This window comes from Setaria viridis, chromosome 9 (assembly GCF_005286985.2).
Source record: "Setaria viridis chromosome 9, Setaria_viridis_v4.0, whole genome shotgun sequence".
Classification (NCBI taxonomy): Eukaryota; Viridiplantae; Streptophyta; class Magnoliopsida; order Poales; family Poaceae; genus Setaria; species Setaria viridis.
In genome coordinates, this window is record NC_048271.2 from 37,969,771 (window position 1) to 37,991,586 (window position 21,816).

At 45.8% G+C, this 21,816-nt stretch overlaps 4 protein-coding genes and 2 long non-coding RNA genes across 8 annotated transcripts; 2 read left to right on the forward strand and 4 right to left on the reverse strand.

The window, feature by feature from the left end:
- Positions 1-161: 161 nt before the first annotated feature.
- On the forward strand, positions 162-3,164 carry LOC117840009 (uncharacterized). 2 transcript variants are annotated; one of them, XM_034720461.2, is made up of 4 exons: positions 169-329; positions 890-1,100; positions 1,578-1,673; positions 2,320-3,164. In XM_034720461.2, the coding sequence occupies exons 2-4, from the start codon at positions 997-999 to the stop codon at positions 2,903-2,905; spliced, it is 786 nt and encodes a 261-aa protein (XP_034576352.1). In that variant the 5' UTR covers positions 169-329; positions 890-996; the 3' UTR covers positions 2,906-3,164. The 2 variants fall into 2 exon arrangements, with proteins under 2 accessions (XP_072146751.1, XP_034576352.1); XM_072290650.1 differs by lacking the exon at positions 890-1,100 and having other exon boundaries at positions 162-329.
- Positions 3,165-3,835: 671 nt separating this feature from the next.
- Positions 3,836-8,294, reverse strand: LOC117840008 (very-long-chain aldehyde decarbonylase GL1-10). The gene is made up of 5 exons (XM_034720460.2): positions 7,770-8,294; positions 7,062-7,384; positions 4,464-4,611; positions 4,340-4,372; positions 3,836-4,177 (listed from the first exon to the last, which is right to left on the reverse strand). Exons 1-5 carry the CDS (start codon positions 8,097-8,099, stop codon positions 4,106-4,108), a joined length of 906 nt encoding a protein of 301 aa, XP_034576351.1. The 5' UTR covers positions 8,100-8,294; the 3' UTR covers positions 3,836-4,105.
- A 4,699-nt stretch (positions 8,295-12,993) lies between these two features.
- Positions 12,994-13,891, reverse strand: LOC117836882 (uncharacterized). The gene is made up of 2 exons (XR_011897086.1): positions 13,631-13,891; positions 12,994-13,560 (listed from the first exon to the last, which is right to left on the reverse strand). It is a non-coding gene; the product is annotated as an uncharacterized lncRNA (long non-coding RNA).
- Positions 13,892-14,157: 266 nt separating this feature from the next.
- LOC117836883 (uncharacterized) lies at positions 14,158-15,237 on the reverse strand. The gene is made up of 3 exons (XR_004636195.2): positions 15,098-15,237; positions 14,956-15,012; positions 14,158-14,604 (listed from the first exon to the last, which is right to left on the reverse strand). It is a non-coding gene; the product is annotated as an uncharacterized lncRNA (long non-coding RNA).
- A 539-nt stretch (positions 15,238-15,776) lies between these two features.
- Positions 15,777-18,445, reverse strand: LOC117836496 (uncharacterized). Of its 2 annotated transcripts, XR_004636110.2 has the most exons (9): positions 18,209-18,445; positions 18,041-18,117; positions 17,893-17,934; positions 17,432-17,473; positions 16,790-16,873; positions 16,584-16,671; positions 16,350-16,447; positions 16,066-16,260; positions 15,777-15,975 (listed from the first exon to the last, which is right to left on the reverse strand). XR_004636110.2 is itself a non-coding variant. In XM_034715934.2 (8 exons), exons 1-8 carry the CDS (start codon positions 18,378-18,380, stop codon positions 16,240-16,242), a joined length of 624 nt encoding a protein of 207 aa, XP_034571825.1. In that variant the 5' UTR covers positions 18,381-18,445; the 3' UTR covers positions 16,026-16,239. The 2 variants fall into 2 exon arrangements, 1 of the variants encoding a protein (XP_034571825.1); XM_034715934.2 differs by lacking the exon at positions 15,777-15,975 and having other exon boundaries at positions 16,026-16,260.
- Positions 18,446-18,621: 176 nt separating this feature from the next.
- LOC117836494 (putative magnesium transporter MRS2-G) lies at positions 18,622-21,530 on the forward strand. The gene is made up of 4 exons (XM_034715931.2): positions 18,622-19,138; positions 19,246-19,691; positions 20,362-20,646; positions 20,962-21,530. Exons 1-4 carry the CDS (start codon positions 18,715-18,717, stop codon positions 21,244-21,246), a joined length of 1,440 nt encoding a protein of 479 aa, XP_034571822.1. The 5' UTR covers positions 18,622-18,714; the 3' UTR covers positions 21,247-21,530.
- The last annotated feature ends 286 nt before the right edge of the window (positions 21,531-21,816 follow it).

Below are 21,816 nucleotides of genomic sequence, written 5' to 3' on the forward strand. Positions count from 1 at the left end.
AGCCCAAGAGCTACTTACTGTTTTCGGGGCCGTTTTTAGAGTTTTCGGGGCCCGTTTAGTACTTGTTAACTCTTCGCACAAGCGGCCGCTTTCGTTGGATCGTTGAATGTCGATCGGACGGTCGGAAAAACACGTGCGCTCTCTTTATGTCCTGGATCTGCGCCTTCTTCTCGACCGGGTCGCACGCTCCGTTCGGACCAATCCCCCAATCCGGACTCGCCTCCGACGCCGCCGCCGTGCTCCTCCGGCGACCTGCTCCGGAGCACCCTCTGCGTTGAATCTTTCCTCCTACTCCTGCGTCGCGCTGCTGGAGATCCGTCCTCCTCTCGGTAAGCCCTAGCCTCGGTCGATTTCGCTTGCGTCCATAGTATGCGCGGGAGGAATTGAATCCTGCGGCAAGACCTATTGCCGTTGTTTTGCCTTTATTAGTGGATTAGATGCAGGCCTGCGGCTCCTTTCGCTGTTATCGCCTAAGTAGTTTCGCGGCCCTAGGTTTCTTTCCCGGACGCGTGTCTGTTCGTGCGTAGAGGATTGCAAAGGTGATTTTTTTTTCGATGGGAGTGGTATGGAATTGCAGAAGCATTATTCGGGAAGGAATCGCCGTGTGTGATGGTAGAGCCGGAGGAATTACGGAAGAAATATAGTAAAATCTGACGGCATGTTGTAGTGTTGGAAAAATAGGATATTTTGTGGGAGGAGACTCAAGACTAGAAGGCGCTTGCATGATGTTATGACTCGAGCGAGGGTGGTAGGAGTAGGGTATCGAGTGAGTCGTGTGACCTACTGTTGGAACTTGAGCATGCCCGTCGTGAAGGTTGGTGGTTGTCGTGGGACTCACAGGGTTGGATACTTGGATCTCAGTCTGGTTTTGGCGTTTTGCTGTGGACAGGAAGGTAGAAGAGCAGAGGTTGTGGTGTTTTTTGGAGTGTCGAAGGTGGTGATTGGCGTGGAGGTTCAGTTTGGTTGGAGCTTGGAGTTTAGAGGGAAGATTTGGTGATGAGCAGCCGCAGCCCGCCGCTGAAGGACCGCAGGATGCGTACTGAACGCACCTCATACCGTGACGCACCATATCGGAGGGACAGCCGCCGGGGTTCGAGCAGGTTTGAGCTTACCTAAGTCAAACAGGACGAGTGTTTGACATTGTTCATCCAAACATTACTGCTTCCTCTCGTTGTCAATTATATATTGGCCTAAACGCTATTTTAACAGGTTTCACACAACGTTTAAGTCTGTGCTTGTGATAGAATAACCATAATTGTTTTTTATTTAGATAGATGTAAATGGTTTGAGTTATCCGTTATAATCACTTTGTGCAGCATAAATAAAGGGCACTTGGTATTAGGTCATGGTAGCAATCTAGTTTGTCTGCAGGTCTGGTAAAGAAAAGTATGACGCAATGTGGTAACAGGGGTTTTAGATTGAATTCATGTTTTTGCACAGTTTAGGGGAATACAACCTCTGTGCGAGAGTTGTAGTTAGACATGAGTCATGAAAAGAATGGTGTGATTACAATATACAATTATTCAGAAGTTTGCAAGGTTATGTATCCTTTGGTTATTTCTCTTTCTATTGTGCAGGTTTCATAATGATTTGTGCAACAACTGTAAGCGTCCTGGGCATTTTGCTAGAGAGTGTCCTAGTGTGGCTGTCTGCCATACCTGTGGGCTTCCTGGGTAAGAACTCTGTGCTGTTCTGCTTACAAAAATTCATGCTCTTACATGCTGTCAGTGTTAAGTTTTTCCGTCTATCCGTCATTCATTCACTAGCAACTTACATACCATGCTTTTAATTAGAGTGAAGTGCACCTGAGGTCCTTAAAACTTTTCTCTGATTCAGATGCCCACTTCAGAGTTTATGGACCTAGGTTGAAAATCTAGGAAATACCCCCCCCCCCCCCCCCAAAAAAAAAAAAAAAAAAAACAAAAAAAAAGTTAGCTTAGAAACTTGTGCGGTATCAATTTATTTCATGATTTATTGTTATGTTTAACTATTCTCGAGCATCATATGCGTCCTCAGTAGTGTGGATAAGTGGTGCATGTTCCCCTAGGGGCATAAACTCCATGTTCTACCTCATGTTATTGTTTTCATATTCTTGTCATCCTGGATGGTACTTCTAGCATCATTTTTTCTAGTGAAGTTTAATGCATATGTAAGCAAATCATTGTTGTCTTAGGCTCTTATTGCATTAGACCTTATCTCGGATTTGATTTTGTTTTTATTATTTGTGAGATGATTGATGACGATGACTTTGAAGCTTAAGCCATACATGCCCACTCTGGCCATACACCTAGACTGTAATTTTTTTTTTAACTCTTGCAGGCACATTGCAGCTGAGTGTTCTTCCAAAGGTACCTGCTGGAACTGCAAAGAACCTGGCCACATGGCTAACAGCTGCCCAAATGAAGGGATATGCCGTAACTGCGGCAAGTCTGGCCACATTGCAAGAGATTGCACTGCTCCGCCAGTGCCGCCCGGAGAAGTGATCCTTTGCAGCAACTGCTACAAACCAGGACATTTCCGTGAGGAATGCACCAATGAGAAGGCCTGCAACAACTGTCGGCAGAGTGGCCATATTGCTCGCAACTGCACCAATGATCCTGTTTGCAACCTGTGCAATGTTGCTGGCCATTTGGCCCGTCAGTGCCCCAAGTCTGATACATTGGGTGAGCGGGGTGGGCCACCTCCCTTCCGTGGAGCCGGAGCACCCTTCCGTGGGGGTGGTGCTCCCTTCCGCGGCGGCTTCAGTGACATTATCTGTCGGGCCTGCAACCAGGTTGGCCATATGAGCCGTGACTGCATGGCTGGTGCCTTCATGATCTGCCACAACTGTGGTGGCCGTGGCCATATGGCTTTTGAGTGCCCCTCTGTGAGTCTCATGGACCGCTTCCCCCCTCGCCGTTTCTGAAGGACGTCCAAGGGCTGTCCAGATGACTATTACTTTCTGTCCTCTGCGTCAAGAACAATTATTTTTCATTTGCTTTATGTTTCTGAGCTATAACGGATTCTAGCTATTTCAGATTCATAACTTGCTATGTTTAGTTGTAATTCTGGGATGTGCTACTTGACTGTGATGCTCTGCTGAGGATAATGTTTGTAGATGGGAGTACTTGTGAATTCTGAATTCATCTCATGAGTTTTTAATCTTATTCGAACTTGAAATATCAGAGCACGTGTGTGCCCTAAATTTATTTTCCGCCTATCAGTACTGTAAGCTCCCTGTGTCAAAACTTTTGCAAATTCGCCAGAAGAGAAACTAGCAGAGTAACACGGACGCAAATGATACGTTAAGAGGGTGTGTTAAAGAGTGTGTTTGGTTGCTCATGTATAAGATGGTCTTTTGTTGGGTGACTTTTGTTGGGTGACTTGTACTAACCCATCCAAGATGAAGTCTCACTTTATACATTATTCTACTAATTGGAGTGAACCATACAATATAAGAAAATTGTCCTACTAATTGAATAGTGAACCATATAGCACAAGAAAATTGGTTGAACACCACCATCCAGAATTATCCATATATACATTATATGGTGTATACAACCAAACCATATAGCACAAGAAAATTGGTTGAACACCACCATCCAGAATTATCCATATATACATTATATGGTGTATACAACCAAACACACCATAAGCTGCTGATGGTTCTTTTTTTCTTACTCTACAGTGTAGACACATCTGGGCAAGTGGATCCCGAATAAAATATTAAGTGTATTAAATGTTTACCAAGTTTTACCTTAGAATATTTTGATTTGCCATGGAACATCAAAGTTAGCTGTTCAAACTAGACCGAGTACCTAGTTAAAACTTGAAACACTGGGACACCAAGGCAAGGTTTCTGAAAAACTATACAGCAATTGATACAAAATAATCAAAGCATGAGCCAATGACAGACTATCCGAGTGTTGCATTGTTATTGGTTAGCGTACAAGTACCATAACAAACACTGGGAAACACAGGGCAACGCAGCCGAAAGCTGCATGCCTGTTTCAGAAATCAGAACACCACACATGCCCAGCCCAACTCGCCAGATCTTCCATTTCATGATGTCATAGTGAACTCCGATTGATCACGGAGGCCCTGGGGATGCACTGTATTGAGCCATCTAGTCCAATTTCGCATAGCTTTGTCCATTGCCATCTCCTTTCTCACCATCGTTTTGCCCAAGATCCTTCAGCTACATCAGGGTCAGGGAGAACAAGAAAATAAATAAATCAGCTACTTAGTCAACTCAAGAGTTTATTTAGCATATAGTAATCTTAAACATTTGAAAATTCCTTTTTATTTCTAAGGTAGCATAGAAAAATATTTGGAAAGGCAGTCAACAGTAGAAAAATACCTTAGCTAGGTATGCCTTGTGGAATCTGTAACCCTGAAAGAACCAAGAGCTCAACATTAGAACTCTGACACTTCCATCACTTCTTAGTACTGCCTTTCGGCCTTTGCATAAAGGAGAAACTTACTCTATCAGTCCCATACAGATAATCACAGTATGTGAAAACAGAAGCAAAATTGCTTTGGCTTTGGCCTCCTACATAATGATGATAGTCATGGTATTCTGCTCCTCCATAGAATGGAATATACTTTGTTGGGGTGAATGGGAAATCAAAGCTGCAAAATAACAAAACCAATCATGTTTCTCCTTTTAGAAGGATCAGAAACACAGTAGCAGTCATGGGCGGTTTTATTGGCCGCATTGAAATATAAGCAGTATCTGCCATAAAATAGTACAAACTGAGGTACACCCTAGCTGAGATGGTCTCATACAGAAAATGGATTGTATACAAAGGTGGAGCAGACAGAAAGAACCCATGTGGTATGTATGATATTGATATTAGTAGATTTCAATCCAATGAGTTACTATAGACTCTGGTAATATGCTACTATGGTAGTTAATTCCAATCATACATAAAGAAGCTAGAATTTTTCATTGTCAACACCTAAAACAAAGGACAAGAAATGTCCCAATACCATAAGAGGAAAACACAAATACAATGCATTGCAAGGTCATAACACTAATAAAAAGCAATTTCCCATCTGTTAAGATACTCCCTCCAACCCATAATATTTGACATTGGTTAGTTCAAAATTGAACTAACCAACATCAAATAAAACGGTATGGACGTCGTACAAATCGAGCAACATAATTTGTTACTACATGATCCATTGTTAGTGATAGACCTACTGTGTCATTCCAGTGGAGCTGCACCAAAGTAATGAATCAGTGAATCCTGAATTTGCCAAGATGCAACTAAGCATACTACATTTTTCTCTTCCTAGGTGCCCATGTGTCAATTCATTTCATATATAGTAGCAAGCATAAACCATGAAATGATATCTAATAAATAGAAAATCGAATATTAGATAATCCGTTATGAAAGAAACATAACACATTCTTTGAAGAAATCCAAAAGGAACTCATATTTTTGGCGCGATTGCCGAAGAAAGAACATTATTATTCATATTTTGCTAAGCTTCCTAGTAGAAAAATCATTTCAAACATTCTGTTAACCATTCAAACATCGTATCCTTAGCAAAACTGTAAGTAACAAAGACTAAACTGAGCATTTAGTTCAAATTCTCAAGTCATTAAATTTTGAAAAATTTAAACTACAGCTTCAAAAATTGTAAGTGTAAGTTTGCTTTTTATTAACCACCAAAGAGCATCAGCCAGTGCTATCCATGCTATGTACTTTCTTCATCACCAGGTGATCTGCAAAAGAAGTATATGACTAGAAAAATCACACTGCTAGGAACCTTAAGGTCAGCTGGCTAAGAACTCTCAGGCAACTCAAATCAGTTATGCAGACATCAACATCAGTCCAATTCAGCTTCCAGTTAGCGGCAAACTCTGTTCACTGGTACCAGCAGGTCATTGTCAGTGCCATGCAGGCATGCACATCAGGCACCCACTAACACCACCCACAGAACACATCCATCACTATTCACTAACAACAAAGGCCCTGTTTGTATACGCTTTTCTAGAACTCGCTTATCTGGCAAGCAAGCTTATTTGATAAGCCTGCTGCCTGGAGAATCTGCTGTCTGAATAAGCAGGGTGTTTGGCAATCCTGATTATTTTGGGTCGATTGTCTGTCCAGGTTGGTAAATTGACCCGAATGCCCCTAAAGCTGATAATAGCTAAATTTTATTGTGAATATGAGGGGCTAAGCCCGGGGGCGGGGGCTAAGCCTGGCGACGAGGGCCAAGCCTCCAGGGGCCAAGGCCGGCGGCGGGGGCTAAGCCCGGCGGCGGCGGCCAAGCCCGGCGGCGGGGGCCAAGCCGCCAGGGGCCAAGCTTGGCGGCGGGGGCAAGCCCGGCGGACGGCACCTGTGTCGGTTGCAGGGGCGGCGGCGGTGGACGGGAGCCGGCGGCGGGGGCCAAGTCGCTAGGGGCCAAGCCCGGCGGTTGGGGCAAGCCCGACGGACGGGAGCCGGCGGCGGTTGCGGGAGGCGCGGGGGCGGCGACGGCGGACGGGAACCGAGCGCCGGCGCCGGGATCTGCAGGCGGCGGGACCCGGCGATGGGATCTGGCGGCGGACGGGATCGGGCGGCGGACGGGAGCCGGCGACGCTCGCGGGAGGCGCAGGAGCGGCGGCGGCGGCGGGCCAAGCCCGGCGGCGGGACCTGGCGACCGACGGGAGCCGGCGGCGGGCGCGGGAGGCGGCGGCGGGCGCGGGAGGCGGCGGCGGGCGCGGGAGGCGCGGGGCGGACGACTGGAGCGTCGGTGGGTGAGGGGCAGTGGGGGAAATTTCCTTCGCTTATTGGAGAAGCGTCTCCCGGCCCGCTTACACAATAAGCCGGATGCTAGTTGTTTCCCAGCTTGTGCACTAAGCGGCTTACGTAGCAAGCGGGAAATAATCAAAGCGTTTGGGTGGGCTTATGGCTTATTTCCACCGATAAGCGGGAAATAAGCGGATACAAACAGGACCAAAGACTATTCCACACCAAGGCAGTGCAATGTCACACTACAGTACTATTACTAAAGCATGCCAAATCAAATCAATAGTTGTAGATCAGGTGTTTCAAAGATTGGCAAAAAAAAAAACATAAACTCCTTACCCGCTGTGTGTCTCGATAGCCTCCACCTGGCGGAGTATAATCCAGAGCCAGAATGTGATCATGTGGCCCGGAGCGATGGCTGGCCCGACAAAGGAGGGGATGCCAAGTATCAGAACCTCAGCCCAGTGTGCGTATGGAGCTGCGAAGCCGATCGGTGCCGTGAACTCATGGTGGACGCGGTGGATCTTCTGGTACCCCCATTCCCCGTGGAGGAGCCGATGGATCCAGTAGTTGAGGTAGTCCTCAACAAGGAAGTACACCAGCAGCTGCGCCGCCATCTCCCCCAGGGACGGCAATGGCAGCTGTGTGTGAATTCCCACCATCTGCATTGATAATACAGAACGTTTTTTTTAACATGAGTATACAGTTTTTGCACGATGGAAGAAATGAGCGAGCATCGGAGGAAATTTCTTCTGCTTCCCAAGAGTAGGTGAACTCAGGGGAATCTTCTAAATAGGACGCAGCTAAGAAGGCTTCTTTGAGCAAAATCCAGATCAGGAATTCCTCAAAGGAGATGAAAACATGCAGAGAAATGTAATCGAAATTCTTGCATCTAAGAACAGTAGATCGATCAAGCGGAGTTCAAATTCAGTATGGAAACGCGATCTCTTGTAAAGAAACCACCCCCAGACCCCCAAATCTCACGAAGCAATCAGACACATTGCAGAGATTCGCCGAACGAGAGCGGTAGGATGTGCGCGGGCGGACCTTGACGGCCGGGTAGGAGACGAGCTGGAGCGGGCCGATGACGAGAAAGAAGATGCGGAGGACGTTCTTGTAGCAGCGGACGAACTCGGCCCTGGAGAGCCGCACCCGGGGCTGCAGCTTGTACGGTGAGACGGCGGCGGGGGCCCGGAGCTCGAGGAGCGCGACGGGGAGCGGGGCCAGCGTGAAGACGACGAAGAGGAAGAGGATGTTGAGGCAGTAGAGGTGGTAATCCGGCACCCCCGCGGTGTACCGGAACCACAGCGCCTCGGCGGGCGTCATGGCCCGCCCCAGTGCCGCCTCCGCCTCCGCCGCCGTCGCGTAGGGCAGCATCTCCGGCGAGGCGATGGGAGGGACCCCGGTTGCGAGAGAGATGTTCGCACCACCGCGGGGTGGGGGACTATCCGCAATTCCCGGGGGTAGCGCCGCCGCCGCCGAGCAGCTCTCGCTTTCGAGGCGGTTCCGTTCGCCGGCGCCTTTCCTCCCTGCTCTGGAGGAGACGAGGGGAGAGTGAGTGGTGGGCCGGCGGAGAGAACGAGCGGCCCCGCTTTATGCCGGCCAGCTCCAGTCCCTGGCGCGTGGGGCCGGAAGTGGACTGCCCGCGGTGCGGCCTAGGCGTGGTGTGACACGAACCGTTGGATGGATCTCAGCTGCTCACGTGGGGCGCTCGTGGATGGCTGATTGGCTGGGCCCGTCACGGGTGTGATGCTCTGGGCTTTGGATCGGCAGCGTTTGTCCTGTGGTGAGAGAGAGATCTTTGGTCAGAGACGAATCTAGACTCTAGAGAGATTAGAGATGAGTGTAATCTGTGGATGCATGAGAGTTTCAGTTTAAGGGGTTTAGTCATCTAATGCTGCAGAACATTAGGATCAATCTTTGGAAAAAGAAAGTACAGGTGCTTGTGCTTGGACTCGGTTGCACGATTCTGGTGGAGTTTTTTTAAGAATGTTTTTCAGGGGGAAAAAAGTGCATGCACGATTTTTATCCTATGGGATTGTGAATTTATGACGTTTGTAATTCTAGAATGTCACAGCATTTACATGTATGGAAGATGTATTTGGCGAATTTTGGAAATGGATTGCGTGCCTGGGATGGGGATCATCGTTGCATGCATGCATTTACTCGTGCGATAGCCTTGTAGTACACTGTACACAAGGGCGGCATGGAGCCTCACGACGTACATGCATGCCTGCATCACTGCATGTGTCATCCATCAAGGTAATGGACTCAAACATTTTTAGTTTGAAAAAGGGCAACACAAATATAAGAATGTTTTATTACCAAGCTTTTAAAAGCCAAGAGAAAATTATAACTTTATAAAGAGGAGAAACTTAATTATATGATCAAATCATATGTTACTGGTCTACCGTTCCTGATCTCTACACTGTCCCACACACCGAGCGGTCAGCCTCTCCTTTTTCCATATCAAAATTTCCCTCCTCAATCTCAATCAAAAAGAGAAAAAATGGGTTCCATGCTCGACCTCTCCTTTAATTTGTTGCAGCTTCTTGGGAAACATGGTTTCCATTTTTTATGAGAGTGCACTGGCGTGTTGGATTGCTGTACAGAATTATAAATACACAAAAAATACATTAATCTGTGAATATAATGTGCGTAGCCTTTCTTTCTTTTCATGACCATGTGATCATGACCACGAAAAGAAAGAAGGCTAGTTTCACATGGGTTGAGGGATTAGCAATCCTACAACCCTTTCCCGCCGGTGGTGAGAGTCTTTTAGTACTTGTGGCATGTGGAGCAATTTTTTTCAAGCCAATATGAGGTAAAAATATGTTTAAATTAGTTAAGGAGAAGGAATATCGAGGAAGAGGGGATTGGAGATCCTAAACCAAAGTGGGAGCGTGCACACGACGTGCACAGGGTATTACATTGATTACACGTTTTTTTACTATACTAATAAAAAAATATAGTAATATGTATGTATGCCTAAAAATAACTATAGTCACAAGTTGCATAAAACCCTTTCCAAGTGAGGGTGACTGTTTGAAAGTTTTGCACAAACCTTGCATGAGTTAAACATGAGAATCCTTCATTGTTCTCCCGGTTTTGCACGTGAATTGAACGTACCTACTACAATAGAAAACAGAAAATGCTAGTATTACTATTTTGTATGAATGTGCAATATTGCTAGTAAACGGCGCGCTCTTTCTCCTAAATGGCCTGCTACTCGCCCATTCAAACCATTCAGGAAGTTTTCTAAACTGTTGGAGAAGGCCCCCTTTTTTTTGCGGGCAAAGAGAGCAATTTATTAACTAGACATGGGAGTTGTTACAGTCATTTGTGATGAGATCAAAAGCATACGCAGGTGCTTGTCCCAGCCACACCGCTGAATGAGTATTACGTCTAGCTAAGGCCTTTTACGTGGAGAGAAATAAAGAGGTGGAAGAAAGAGAACATATACAGTATGACTGTTTTCTCAAAACAGCTACCAATAACTTTTAGGCCTTTAGCTTTTCACAATCCACAATCTGTAAATAGGCTCTAGCGCCACCCGGGACGTAATGTTGATTCGTGTTGTAGTACGTGGGTAGAACAAACATGACGATGTCACTCCAACTCACTGAACCGCTACCGTTGGTTATGGAGCACATAGTTTCTGGGTGAATACAGACACCAAAGCATTAGACCAGAATCTGACCGATTTTGTTCCTCTTGATGTCACGAGCACCCTGCGAATCTTGATGAATCTTCTTCATGCATGTATATGAAAAAAAACTCACTGCAGCCAAGTCAAGCTCAATGCTCCAATTCACCCATTGCTATGTGCAGGGAAAATTGTCTCCATAGCCCTAATGCTCTTTAATTTAACACTGGCCCTATATCTATAATTCTATACGAATGGAATAGGTTAGGATGACAAATTTCTTCACTAATCTTGTCGGCTTGTCCGGCACGTGAGTCCAACTAATGACATCCACACGGCACACGATCTGCTTCCTTGTGTCTCCTTTGATATATCTGTCCAGTCCAGATGCGAACCGGACAACCGGTTATATCATAATACTACTAGACGGTGCTGTCTCATTGTTGGGCTGAGAGGGTGTATGAAGAGGAAGCAAATCCTTACTGCACAACTCATAGGACACGCTGGCTTGACTCCACAGATGCTTAAAGAAAGCAAAGGCTTGGAATATTCGAGCTGGTCCATCCCTTCAAGCTTCAGCCCGGCCGTGCCACCGAGGACGCGTATAATATGTCAGCCTCTCGAAATGAGCAAAAAATAGCAGCTGACCAGGTGGCTACAATATATTTGGCTACAAAGATGGAGAGAAGGACATCCAGAGAGGATGACTAAGGTTCGTGAGAGAAAGATGAGGGACTTCAACTAAGTTAAGTGCATTAAGGATGAAATGGAGAACATCTTGGTAGAGAAAGATGATATCAAACATAGATGGCAAGAGTATTTTGACAAATTGTTCAATGGTGAGAATGAGAACACAACCTTGCAGTTGGATGACTCTTTTGATGACACCAACAGGCACTTTGTGCGGAAGATCCAAGAATCTGAGGTCAGAGAGGCACTGAAAAGGATGAAAAGTGGTAAGGCGATGGGTCCGGATGGTATCCCAATTAAGGTGTGGAGATGCCTCAGGGATATAGCCATAGTATGGCTAACCAAATTGTTCAACCATATTTTTCGGTCGAGCAAGATATCGGAAGAGTGGAGGAGAAGTATATTGGTACCAATATACAAGAATAATACTAATTACCGAGGAATTAAGTTGATGAGCTATACTATGAAGCTATAGGAGAGAGTTATCGAACATCGTTTAAGAAGGATAACACGCGTCTCAATGAACCAATTTGGTTTCATGCCTTGAAGGTCAACCATGGAAGCTATTTTTTTAATAAGACAAGTTATTGAGCAGTATAGGGAGAAGAAGAAGAAGGACCTTCACATGTTTTCATTGACTTCGAGAAGGTATATGACAAAATACAAAGAAATGTTACGTGGTGGGGTTTGGACAAACATAAAGTCCCAACGAAATACGTTAGACTTATTAAGGACATGTACAACAATGTTGTAACTAGAGTCCGTATAAGTGATGGCGACACAGATAACTTTCCGATTAGAATAGGATTGCATCAAGGGTCTGCTTTGAGCCCTTATCTATTTGCCTGGGTGATGGATGAGGTAACAAGGGACATTCAAGGGAATATCCCTTGGCGTATGCTCTTCGCAGATGATGTAGTGCTAGTTGATGAAAGCCGAGCAGGAGTAAATAGGAAACTGGAGTTGTGGCGGGAGATCCTAGAGTCAAAAGGTTTTAGACTCACCAGAACTAAACTGAATATATGAGATGTGACTTTAACACTATTACACATGAGGAGGGAGATGTCAGTTTGAAAAGCCAAGCAGTGCCCACGAAGGATACATTTCGATATTTAGGATCAATGCAACAACGAGATGGGGATATTGATGAGGATGTTAGTCATAGAATCAAAGCGGGGTGGATGAAGTAGTGCTAAGCATTAGGAATTTTATATGACAAGAGGGTACCATTGAAACTAAAAGGCAAGTTTTATAGGATGACGATTAGACCTGCAATGTTGTATGGTGCAGAATATTGATATAAAAAAGACGACATGTTCAGCGGATATAAGTGTTGCAGAAATATGTATGTTGCGTTGGATTTGTCATACAAGAAGGGATCGAGTGCGGAATGAGGATATACGTGATAGGTTAAGGGTAGCAGCAATTGAAGAAAAGCTTATCCAACGCCGGCTGAGATGGTTTGGACATGTCCAACGAAGACCTCCGGAGGTACCGGTGCGTAGTGGAACCCTAAGACGTGACAGTAATGTGAAGAGAGGTAGAGGAAGACTAATATTGACATGGGAAGAGATAGTAAAAGAAGATTTGAGTGGTGGCAATGGTGAACATTTCTGTAATGTTGTATGGCAATGGTGGTCTTAAGACTGCACTTTTGTTTCCAGTGGATGTAGACATTCAGGGTGCGTTTGGTTGGGCTGTGGCTTTTGGAAAAGCTGCTGTGAGCTGTGGGCTGTGGAAAAGCAGCTGTGAGAAAGCAGCTATGGGAAAAGCAGAAGACCGTTTGGTTAGAGGAGCTGTGAAACTGTAGGCTGTGTAAGAAATACCTGTAATGCTCCTAAAGGTCTGTGAGTGTGTTTATATGCAAATTGCTCGTAACAAAATAATGCGTTCACTAGTTCAAATGTAAACCACTATTTTAGGAAGAAAAAAAAATAAATTTTATATGTTTTTCATCCATTAAAGTAATTGGTCCACATAAATAGAATTATATCCATCAAAAAGTTCTATACAAGGATGCCATCCCTCAACATTACTCTCCTCCTCTCGCACTAACCAAAGCATCAGCTATCCTAGTGCGAATGGTATTCATGGTATCCTCATTCTCCACATCGTCACTATCATCTCCTTGTGTTTGTCTCATACCAAATGTATGCTGTACCAAGTAATCCTCATCATCATCACATCTCTTGAACTCCTTATCACACAAATTGCTATCACGAATGAAATTATGCAATGCAAGACAAGCCATAATGATATGTTTCTGAGTACGAGGTGAGAAACTTGGCATGTCCTTCAAAATACGCCACTTCTGCTTTAAGACTCTAAAAGACCTTTCAATGACATTACGAAGAGATGAATGCAAAAAATTGAACATCTCGTACTTTCCTTGAGGAGGCCCCGAACGATGCTGAAATTCTGGTATATGGTATGTGCTTCCTTTGAAAGGCGCAAGATACCCAAATCGGTTTGGGTAACCTGAGTCTACGAGATAATACTTTCCTACAAAATCAAGTTAGTAAGGTACATAATAATACAAATATTGCTAATTTGTTGATAGAACCATGTATACCTTTAGGAGGCATGTGAAATGAAGGAAAATTTGCCAATGCATGATTGAGGATACGTGTGTCATGTGCAAAACCCAACCACCCGGCAACCGCAAAGGTGAACCTCATATCAAAGTCACAAATAGCTAGCACATTTTGAGATGTATATCCATGACGGCATGTGTGGTTAACCATTTCGTCCACTGGTACTACCACTTTGACATGTGAACCATCTATTGCTCCAATTGCGCCTTTAAAGTATGGCAAAAAACGGTCCTCTCTCACCCTTTCATGCTCCGTAGAAAAAGTAGATCTCTCGGCTTAATATTGTCCTTAGCTAACTTGCGCAAACATTTCAACACTTCGTGAAACTTCATGTGAACTGTCCAAAGTGACCGTGTGAAACGATTTTCAGCTTGTGAAAAAGATTGTGGTCCTCCGACGATCCACAAGAACATTGCCAATGACTCAATAGACGAAACATTGTTGGTTGAGGTCAATCCGTAAGTAGAGACTAGCAAATTATGAAGTTTATCGAAAATCTCGGTGCTCATCCGAAACATCTTATAAAAATATCTCGGACGTGACATACACCTCATCACCCATTTAATTCCAGTTTCTGACGTTTCCCTTATTCAGCTTTGTACAAAGAATGGGAAGAATATAATTATCAAGAAACATAGTTCTTACAGCAAGGTGTTCGTCCCACCATTCGTCTGAGGAGTCAACAGTTTGTTTTGCCTCATCCCATCCAAGACCAGTTGCACAATTCTTGAACTCCATAAACGTGACATACTCCTTTTTTAGAAGATCTAACTTGTTCTTCAATTATTTTTTTGTTCTATCACCGGATTTTTCTGCAAACTTGGAAACAACGTTCTTCCAACCGGTAGTAGTGAAAATTCCCATCGGCCTATTCCCTGCTTCAATCTCTTCTTTGCAAGCATCAATCAAATGCCTTAAAAAAGTATCACCCCAATCCACCTTATCACCCATTCTTCAATCAATCAAAGAAAACTCATAAGAACTAAGCTAAGGCATAACTATGAAGCGAACTATCCAACTATTAAACTAATGGGAAATAAATAATCATAGATGTAAAGTACAAATGTTCATCCATTATATAGTTTTGAATTATCATTTTGCATTTAACCATACTAATAGTAGAGAAGTGCTTTATCTCATAAGCAGGCTACAGTGGATGTTGATAGGTAAGTCAAATACTAGTACAATACATATAAAAAGTTCCCCTCTCAACTTATGACAAAACAACCGAGGATGCAAGCAACAACAAATGAGATTTATCTCAGAAAAGCAGTAAGAGGCCAGTACAATTGATTGTTCATACCTCAAGAAATTCCTTTTCGCAGGTAGCTTCCTATTTGATTTTGTGTTGTAATTGCACCTGACAACATAAAACAATTGAATTAGTGTAAAAAATTTATACGAAACAAGTGTTATAATTTATAAAAAAATTAGTTGATACATACCTTGGGTGTATATGCTCCTGGTCAGTCACCAGGAGCAGGGGCAGGAACCGGCGATGGGGGGCGCCGGCGATGGGGCGCCCTCCTGTTCAAGAGGGCGGCGGGCACTCAGGGGGGTGACGCGGGCCCGGTGGCGGGCGGTGGGCGTCAGGGGGGGGCGGCGATGGAGCCTCGGTGGCTAGGGGAGGCGGCGGGCGTCGGGGGGCGGCGATGGGGGCCCGGCGGCGGGCGTCAGGAGGAGGAGGTGGCCGTCAGGGGGCCGGCGGCGGGCCTCAGGGGGACGGCGACGAGAGCGTCGGCGGCGAGCGTCGGAGGGGAGGGGCGGCGATGGGGGCCCAGCGGCGGCAATTAGGGGGTGGCGGCGGCCGTCAGATGGCCCGGCGACGACGGCCCTGCGATGGGGGACGGCGGCGGGCGTCACGGGGCCGGCGGCAGGGGTACGACGATGGGGGCTGCGGACGGCCGTTAGGGGGCGGCGGTGTGAGGCCCGGCGGCCAGGGGAGGCGGACGGTGGCCGCCCGGCCAAGGCCGGCGGGCGACGGGTGGTGAGACGGCACTGTGCGGGTGAACGGGGGAGAGGAGAGGTCTGGTTCTTTTCGCGTGCGGGAGAAAAATAGATCTGAAAGGGTACATCATAACTAGTGGCAGGTGGGTAATTTTTGGCCCCAAAAGCACTTGAAAGTAGGGGGGAGAGGTGCTTTTGGATTTGTACTACTATGAAAGCTGCTTTTGGGCAAAAGCATCAATGGTTTTGGAACCCTTTGCTTGGCTTTTAACTTTTGCAAAAGTAAAAGCAGGTTGGAAAGCCCAACCAAAGGGAGCCTAAACTGATGGTTCTACTTCTGCAGCTCTACCTCGAATCTTTTTGCATGCACAGCTTCCTGCAACAATTTTGAGTCAGAGTTATAGACGTATGTATCAGACTGCGAAGTGGTCACAAAATATGCCGCTGATTCATATCGTTACCTTACCTGTAGTTCTACGCATACCATAAAAGAGTTACCAGTCTCCATTAAAAATCCTAGAATCCTAAAACTTGGACTTGGTGATTTCAGGAGATCGTTTCATGGTTTCTCCAGTGTTGCCTGAATTTTCTCCATAGGCCTTGTCATTCTGCTTTGCCCATTGGCTAATTTAGATTCTCTTCATTCCGTGTTCTTTCCTGTCTGCAAGCATAAGGGAGGACTTTGACCTGATATCCCAGAAAAGGGAAAGAGAGAAGAATTGCACCGATGTAGTACAAATAAGAACTAACCAGCATCTCATGGTCACCCATTATTTCCTCAATCACCTCACAGAGAACCTTCTCTGCACTGTTAGGAACAAGTGCAGCAAAAGCAGCTGGTTCCAACCCTGAAAAGAGAGAAGAGTAAGACCATCAATTTTATGAGACATGACCTCAAAACATTAAGGTTCAGTTTATTTTATCAAAGAGTTTCACCGAATCTATTTCACCATTTCATATTTTAAGATAGAAGTTTTGAATTACCAGTTTCTGGGAAGGCATTGATGAACATCATCATCTCCTCACCAGTCAGACCAGAAAATATGCATATCCTTGGCAGTGATTCTGCAATCTGTGAATTGGACATGCATCTTAGCTAGAGTGCTGTATACAAATTTAAGGGTAGGAAGCAGGAGCTCGATAAATATTGTACGGACAAAAATAATTTTACAAATGTCTTTAGTGAAAACCTTCACAGCTTCTAAATTAGGCTGCTCGGTGTGCATTGCATCCCACAAGGTTTGCTTTGTCATCTCCTCTGTACAATGAATCACCTGACTCAACAAGTCGAAAGCATTGTGAGAACAAAATCCAACTAACTTGGATAGACTTTCAGGATTGCATGTACTAACTATGAGGGGAACAACAAGGGAAAGGCATTATATACTGAAGGAAGGAATTGCTAATAACTTTACCATTCTTGACATGTTTTGACAACACAGCACAGATAAGATTTTCCTCAGAGTTTCACCTCCAATGATTGTGCTAATTAAAATAGAAAAAATCATTATCCCTAAATTCCACTCAAATTTATATTTCTTTCTTTTCTTACTGGAGAGTATGTATATTGGTTCAGTTCCAGTTCCATCTGCAATAACATGTAGCAGAACTACTTTCTCTCAGCAAAGCAAATTGGTAGCTAACCTAGGCAGAATAGTTCCTTATCAACGGTAAATAGCAAAAGGTTACTATGGTTTTCTGTCAGTATATGGATTACGGAATAAACAAGCGACTGCATCCCTTTAACCAACATGTAAACCGATAGAGCTGCCATGCGACTGGAAGATTAAGGTATTATTGCATATGTCAGACGCAGCAGATGCAGAACTTGCCTTGAGGAATTCACCTTCAAGCTCTTTCAGGAAGGCCTGAATCTGCAGAGATTGTGGAACTCACGTTAGTTCAAACGGCAGTGCAGCACAAAGTATTATTTACTACTGCCCATAACACTAAGTGAAATACATATCTAATGTTTGCTAATATTTTTTAGGAACATGGAATGTTAAGGTTTCTGCGCATGTGACAGCATGGCTACATGGCGAAATGAAGATTTCCACGAAAAGTATACGTCGAGCATATAATAGAGTACCTAAAACTCAGGTACAAGATGTATTATTTAGTAGCCATGTCCTATGTGCTTGGTGGAATCTGACAAAGCACAGCCTTATGAATGATCATTTTTAACTTACTACTAAGTATTATCGTTTTTCCCTGAAGCGGGAAGAACTTTGAAGTGCTCTGTTATTTTAAATGTAAGAGTACCAATGCTTTGCACATTGACATCGCTGGTTACCGTGTCAGTTTCGCCTTTCTCAAATCCGATGAGCAATAGTGCCTGAAATTCACACATAACAAGTGTAATGTCAGCATGTCCAAGTAAACGCACCGCAAGAACGCAACGATGTGGAAGAACAAGTGAACAACCGCGAGCCGTGACTCACCGGTGGGCCGTACATGGGATCATCCGCTTTCAACGGCACGAACTTGGAGTCCTCTTCCATCAGTTCGGCGGGAGCTCCTGGAACGCAGGCGCGTCACATAAATGGACCGAAACCGAGTATCAAAACCACCTGAAGTGCGCACTTCCACCGCCACGCCAAGCATCTTACCTTCGGGAGGCAGCGATCGGAGCAAACCACGCCACCGCCGTCTCCTCGGCGGCGCCACCGAGATGGAGGCGGGACCGCGCGGAACCGGCGCGCAATGTAGAGGGTAGGCGGCAGCGGGGCGTGCGGCGAGCACGCGGGGGAGGAAAACAGCGGCAGCGGGTGTTGCGGCCATCGCGGCGCCGGCGGCGAGGAACGGGGAAAGCTATCCTCTTCCCTTGTGGTCTCTCTTTCGCTAGCGCTTTGCCAGCGCGGCTCGTTGGTGAGGTGCCGCTGCCGCGCAACGCCAGCCGTCCGATCAGCATCGTAGGGCTTCCTCCTCGCGGGCAGTTGGCTTCGCGCCGGGCGAGCGCGAGCCTCGAGGTAGCTTGGGTCGCGGCCCCGGCCCAGCCCACTCGACTACGTCAGTTTGGACTTGAACGTGGACCACAACGACCGAACCCGCCGACCCATCCATCCCCGTGCCGAGCGCCGCGCCACGCCGCCGCCGCCGCCGCCGCCGCGACGCCATGGGGAAGCGATCCGGCGGCAGGAAGCTGCCGTTCTTCACGAGATCCTCTTCCTCGTCATCCTCCTCCAAGAGGAATCGCTCCGCGCGCCGCCTCCCTTCCCTCCCCAAGCAGGACAACCCGGCGCGGGCTCTTCTTCCATCCCCCTCCGACGCCTCACCGTCCGCGACCCCGCCTACCGCCGCAGCGGTGCAGACCGCGCAGCCTCCCCCTCCCCTCTCCGCCGCCGCGGGCGCCGGCGGTGCCGTGTCGGGTAAGGTCGGCAAGAAGAAGGCCGGCGCACGCCTTTGGATGCGGCTGGACCGATGGGGCTCTTCCGAGGTCGTCGAGCTCGACAAGGCCTCCATCATCCGCCGCGTCGGCCTGCCGCCGCGGGACCTCCGCATCCTTGGCCCTGTCTTCTCCCACTCCTCAAGCATCCTCGGTGAGCGCCCTTCCCCCATTTATACCCGATCGCTTTTGGTGGTGACAAAACCAAGAAGAACCAAACTGTGGTGTCGTACTAGTAATTTACAACGATTAATTATGCAGCTAGGGAGAAGGCGATGGTAATCAACCTCGAATTCATCAAGGCGATAGTTACTGCCGAGGAGGTGCTCCTGTTGGACCCTCTCGCGCACGAGGTGCTCCCTTTCGTTGACCAATTGAGGCAGCATCTCCCTCAGAAGAGCCTGGTGGGTGGGAATGGTGAATGTGCCCCTGATGGCAATGGGGAAAAGCAGGATGGCTCGCCTGGAGGTCAGGTGCCCTGTCTTAATGAGGCGACCGGGGCAGAGCACGAGCTGCCATTCGAGTTCCAGGTGCTAGAGGTCGCACTCGAGATTGTGTGCTCGTCGCTGGACTTGAGCGTGTCTGAACTTGAGAGGCATGCTACTCCGGTGCTAGACGAGCTGACCAAGAATGTGAGCACGAGGAACCTTGAGCGAGTGCGGAGCCTCAAGAGTCTTCTTACCCGTTTACTTGCCCGTGTGCAGAAGGTATCATTAAAGAGACATCATGTGTGCTTAATTCCTCAGTCTATCCAAACTTAAACAACTTTGGCCATCTGACTGTTTATTATTATCTATATCAATTTTGTAGATCAAATGCCCATTGGAATATATTTCTATTGAGATAATCTTAATTAATTGGTTTCCAGCCTATTCTATTTGCAACAGTGGAGATATCGCTGAATTTTTCAAACAACCCTGAATACTTTATGACAGTGCAGCTTAGATTGGATTCTCCTTATATTGCCTCACACTTGTAGTAATTTTAGTTGCTTGTGCATAGAGTCACAAACCTATCCAGCTAGACGTTTTACTCTGATGTTCTTCTCATTTGCCCTTATGCATTCTGCTGATGCAAAGTGACTGCTTGATGCATTTGCAGTTGTGTTTGCTCTTTGGATTGGCAAAAAAGGCATGATTAGTTTAATAACTTTAGTTGCAGGGAAGACAAATAGAAATAAAAAGGGTCACCAGCTGTTCAATATTCTTTTGGCATTACATTGTAGGGTTTCTTTTGTTCTTTTTAAGCTTAACAATCTTACTGTTTAAATTGGATTGTTTTGAGCTGACAAGTGTTTCTGTTGTGCTTGTGAGAATTTTGATGATATCTCATATGCTGCTATACTGGGATCTGTTACGTATTTTATTGTCTTATCAGGTGAGGGATGAAATAGAACATCTTCTGGATGATAATGAAGACATGGAACATCTGTATCTAACAAGGAAGCAAGTACAAAACCAGCAGGTTGAGGCTATAATGTCATCTGCTGCTTCCAACAGCATTGTTCCTGCCGGAACAGGTGTGGCCAGGCTGAACTCTAGCTTTCGGCGAAGTGTGAGCATTGCTACCAGCATGCATTTGGATAATGATGTGGAAGATCTAGAGATGTTGCTTGAGGCATATTTCATGCAGCTGGATGGAATTCGCAACAGAATTTTGTCGGTCAGTCCCTTTATCCATATTGAATTAATGTTGTTGTTGTTCTTCTGTATTGTTATTTCTGTAATTATTTGGTACTGTCTTATGATACAGGATCTGTTTGCGATTGAGAGAATTTAATTGCAAAGATAAAACTTCATTTCATTTTCTGCAAAACATAAAGCTCAGTTTATATAAAGTAACAAAATATCAGTTGTTGGATTAGTTCTGATTTCTGGTGAAGAAACCATTTGCATTGGTGTTTCGGCAGAATTATTCAGTGCTCTGTTCCATATCTATGGCTATGTGGACATTGATTTCTTCTTGGAAATTAAACAGGTCCGGGAGTATATTGATGACACGGAAGACTATGTCAACATTCAACTAGACAACCAGCGTAATGAACTCATTCAGCTCCAGCTTACACTGACCATTGCATCCTTTGGCATAGCTGCAAACACATACATAGTTGGGGCTTTCGCAATGAACATCCCGAGCGCTCTGTACAACATCACCGACGGCAGCCTCTTCTGGCCATTTGTTGGGGGCACCTCATCGGGCTGCTTCGTAATCGTCATCCTCTTGTTAGGGTACGCCTGGTGGAAGAAGTTGCTGGGTCCTTGAACGCAAAGGAAAACCATGGAAGAGAACCTTGTCATTGTTGCAGAAAGGAAGCAGGCGTTCTAAGGATAGAAGAATCAAGGGGATAGCAAGAAAACCGTATATAACGTCTCACGAGTAGTCAATAAGATGAGCATACTGTAATTTCTCATCGGCATAAACTACACGACGAGATGATGTAATGATCGATACGCTTTCATGTTAACATCAGCAGATGTAGCTCTTGCTGGCAATGAAAAAAAAATGTTGCCATGAAGCTAATAGTATGTGCAAAGGTTTGCTTTGTATACAGATTTATTCCTCTCTGTTCTGGAGCTACACATGTTTCTTTTGTGCTTCAGTTTTTTGGGTAATCGGCAGCCGGCACGTAATGGTTGTTTTCCTCGCTATATAGCCGCATCCTGAGCCCAGTATACTGATCGATCTCTCCCACCAGACCATGAATCGTGACTCCTTTGTTGAGTGTATCTGATATTTTGTTACATTATAGGCTCATGACACAATCTTAGAAGGTACATGTAAAGAGTGGACAAACAAGGACAGCCACCCCTTTGAGATGAAGGGCTAAGATTT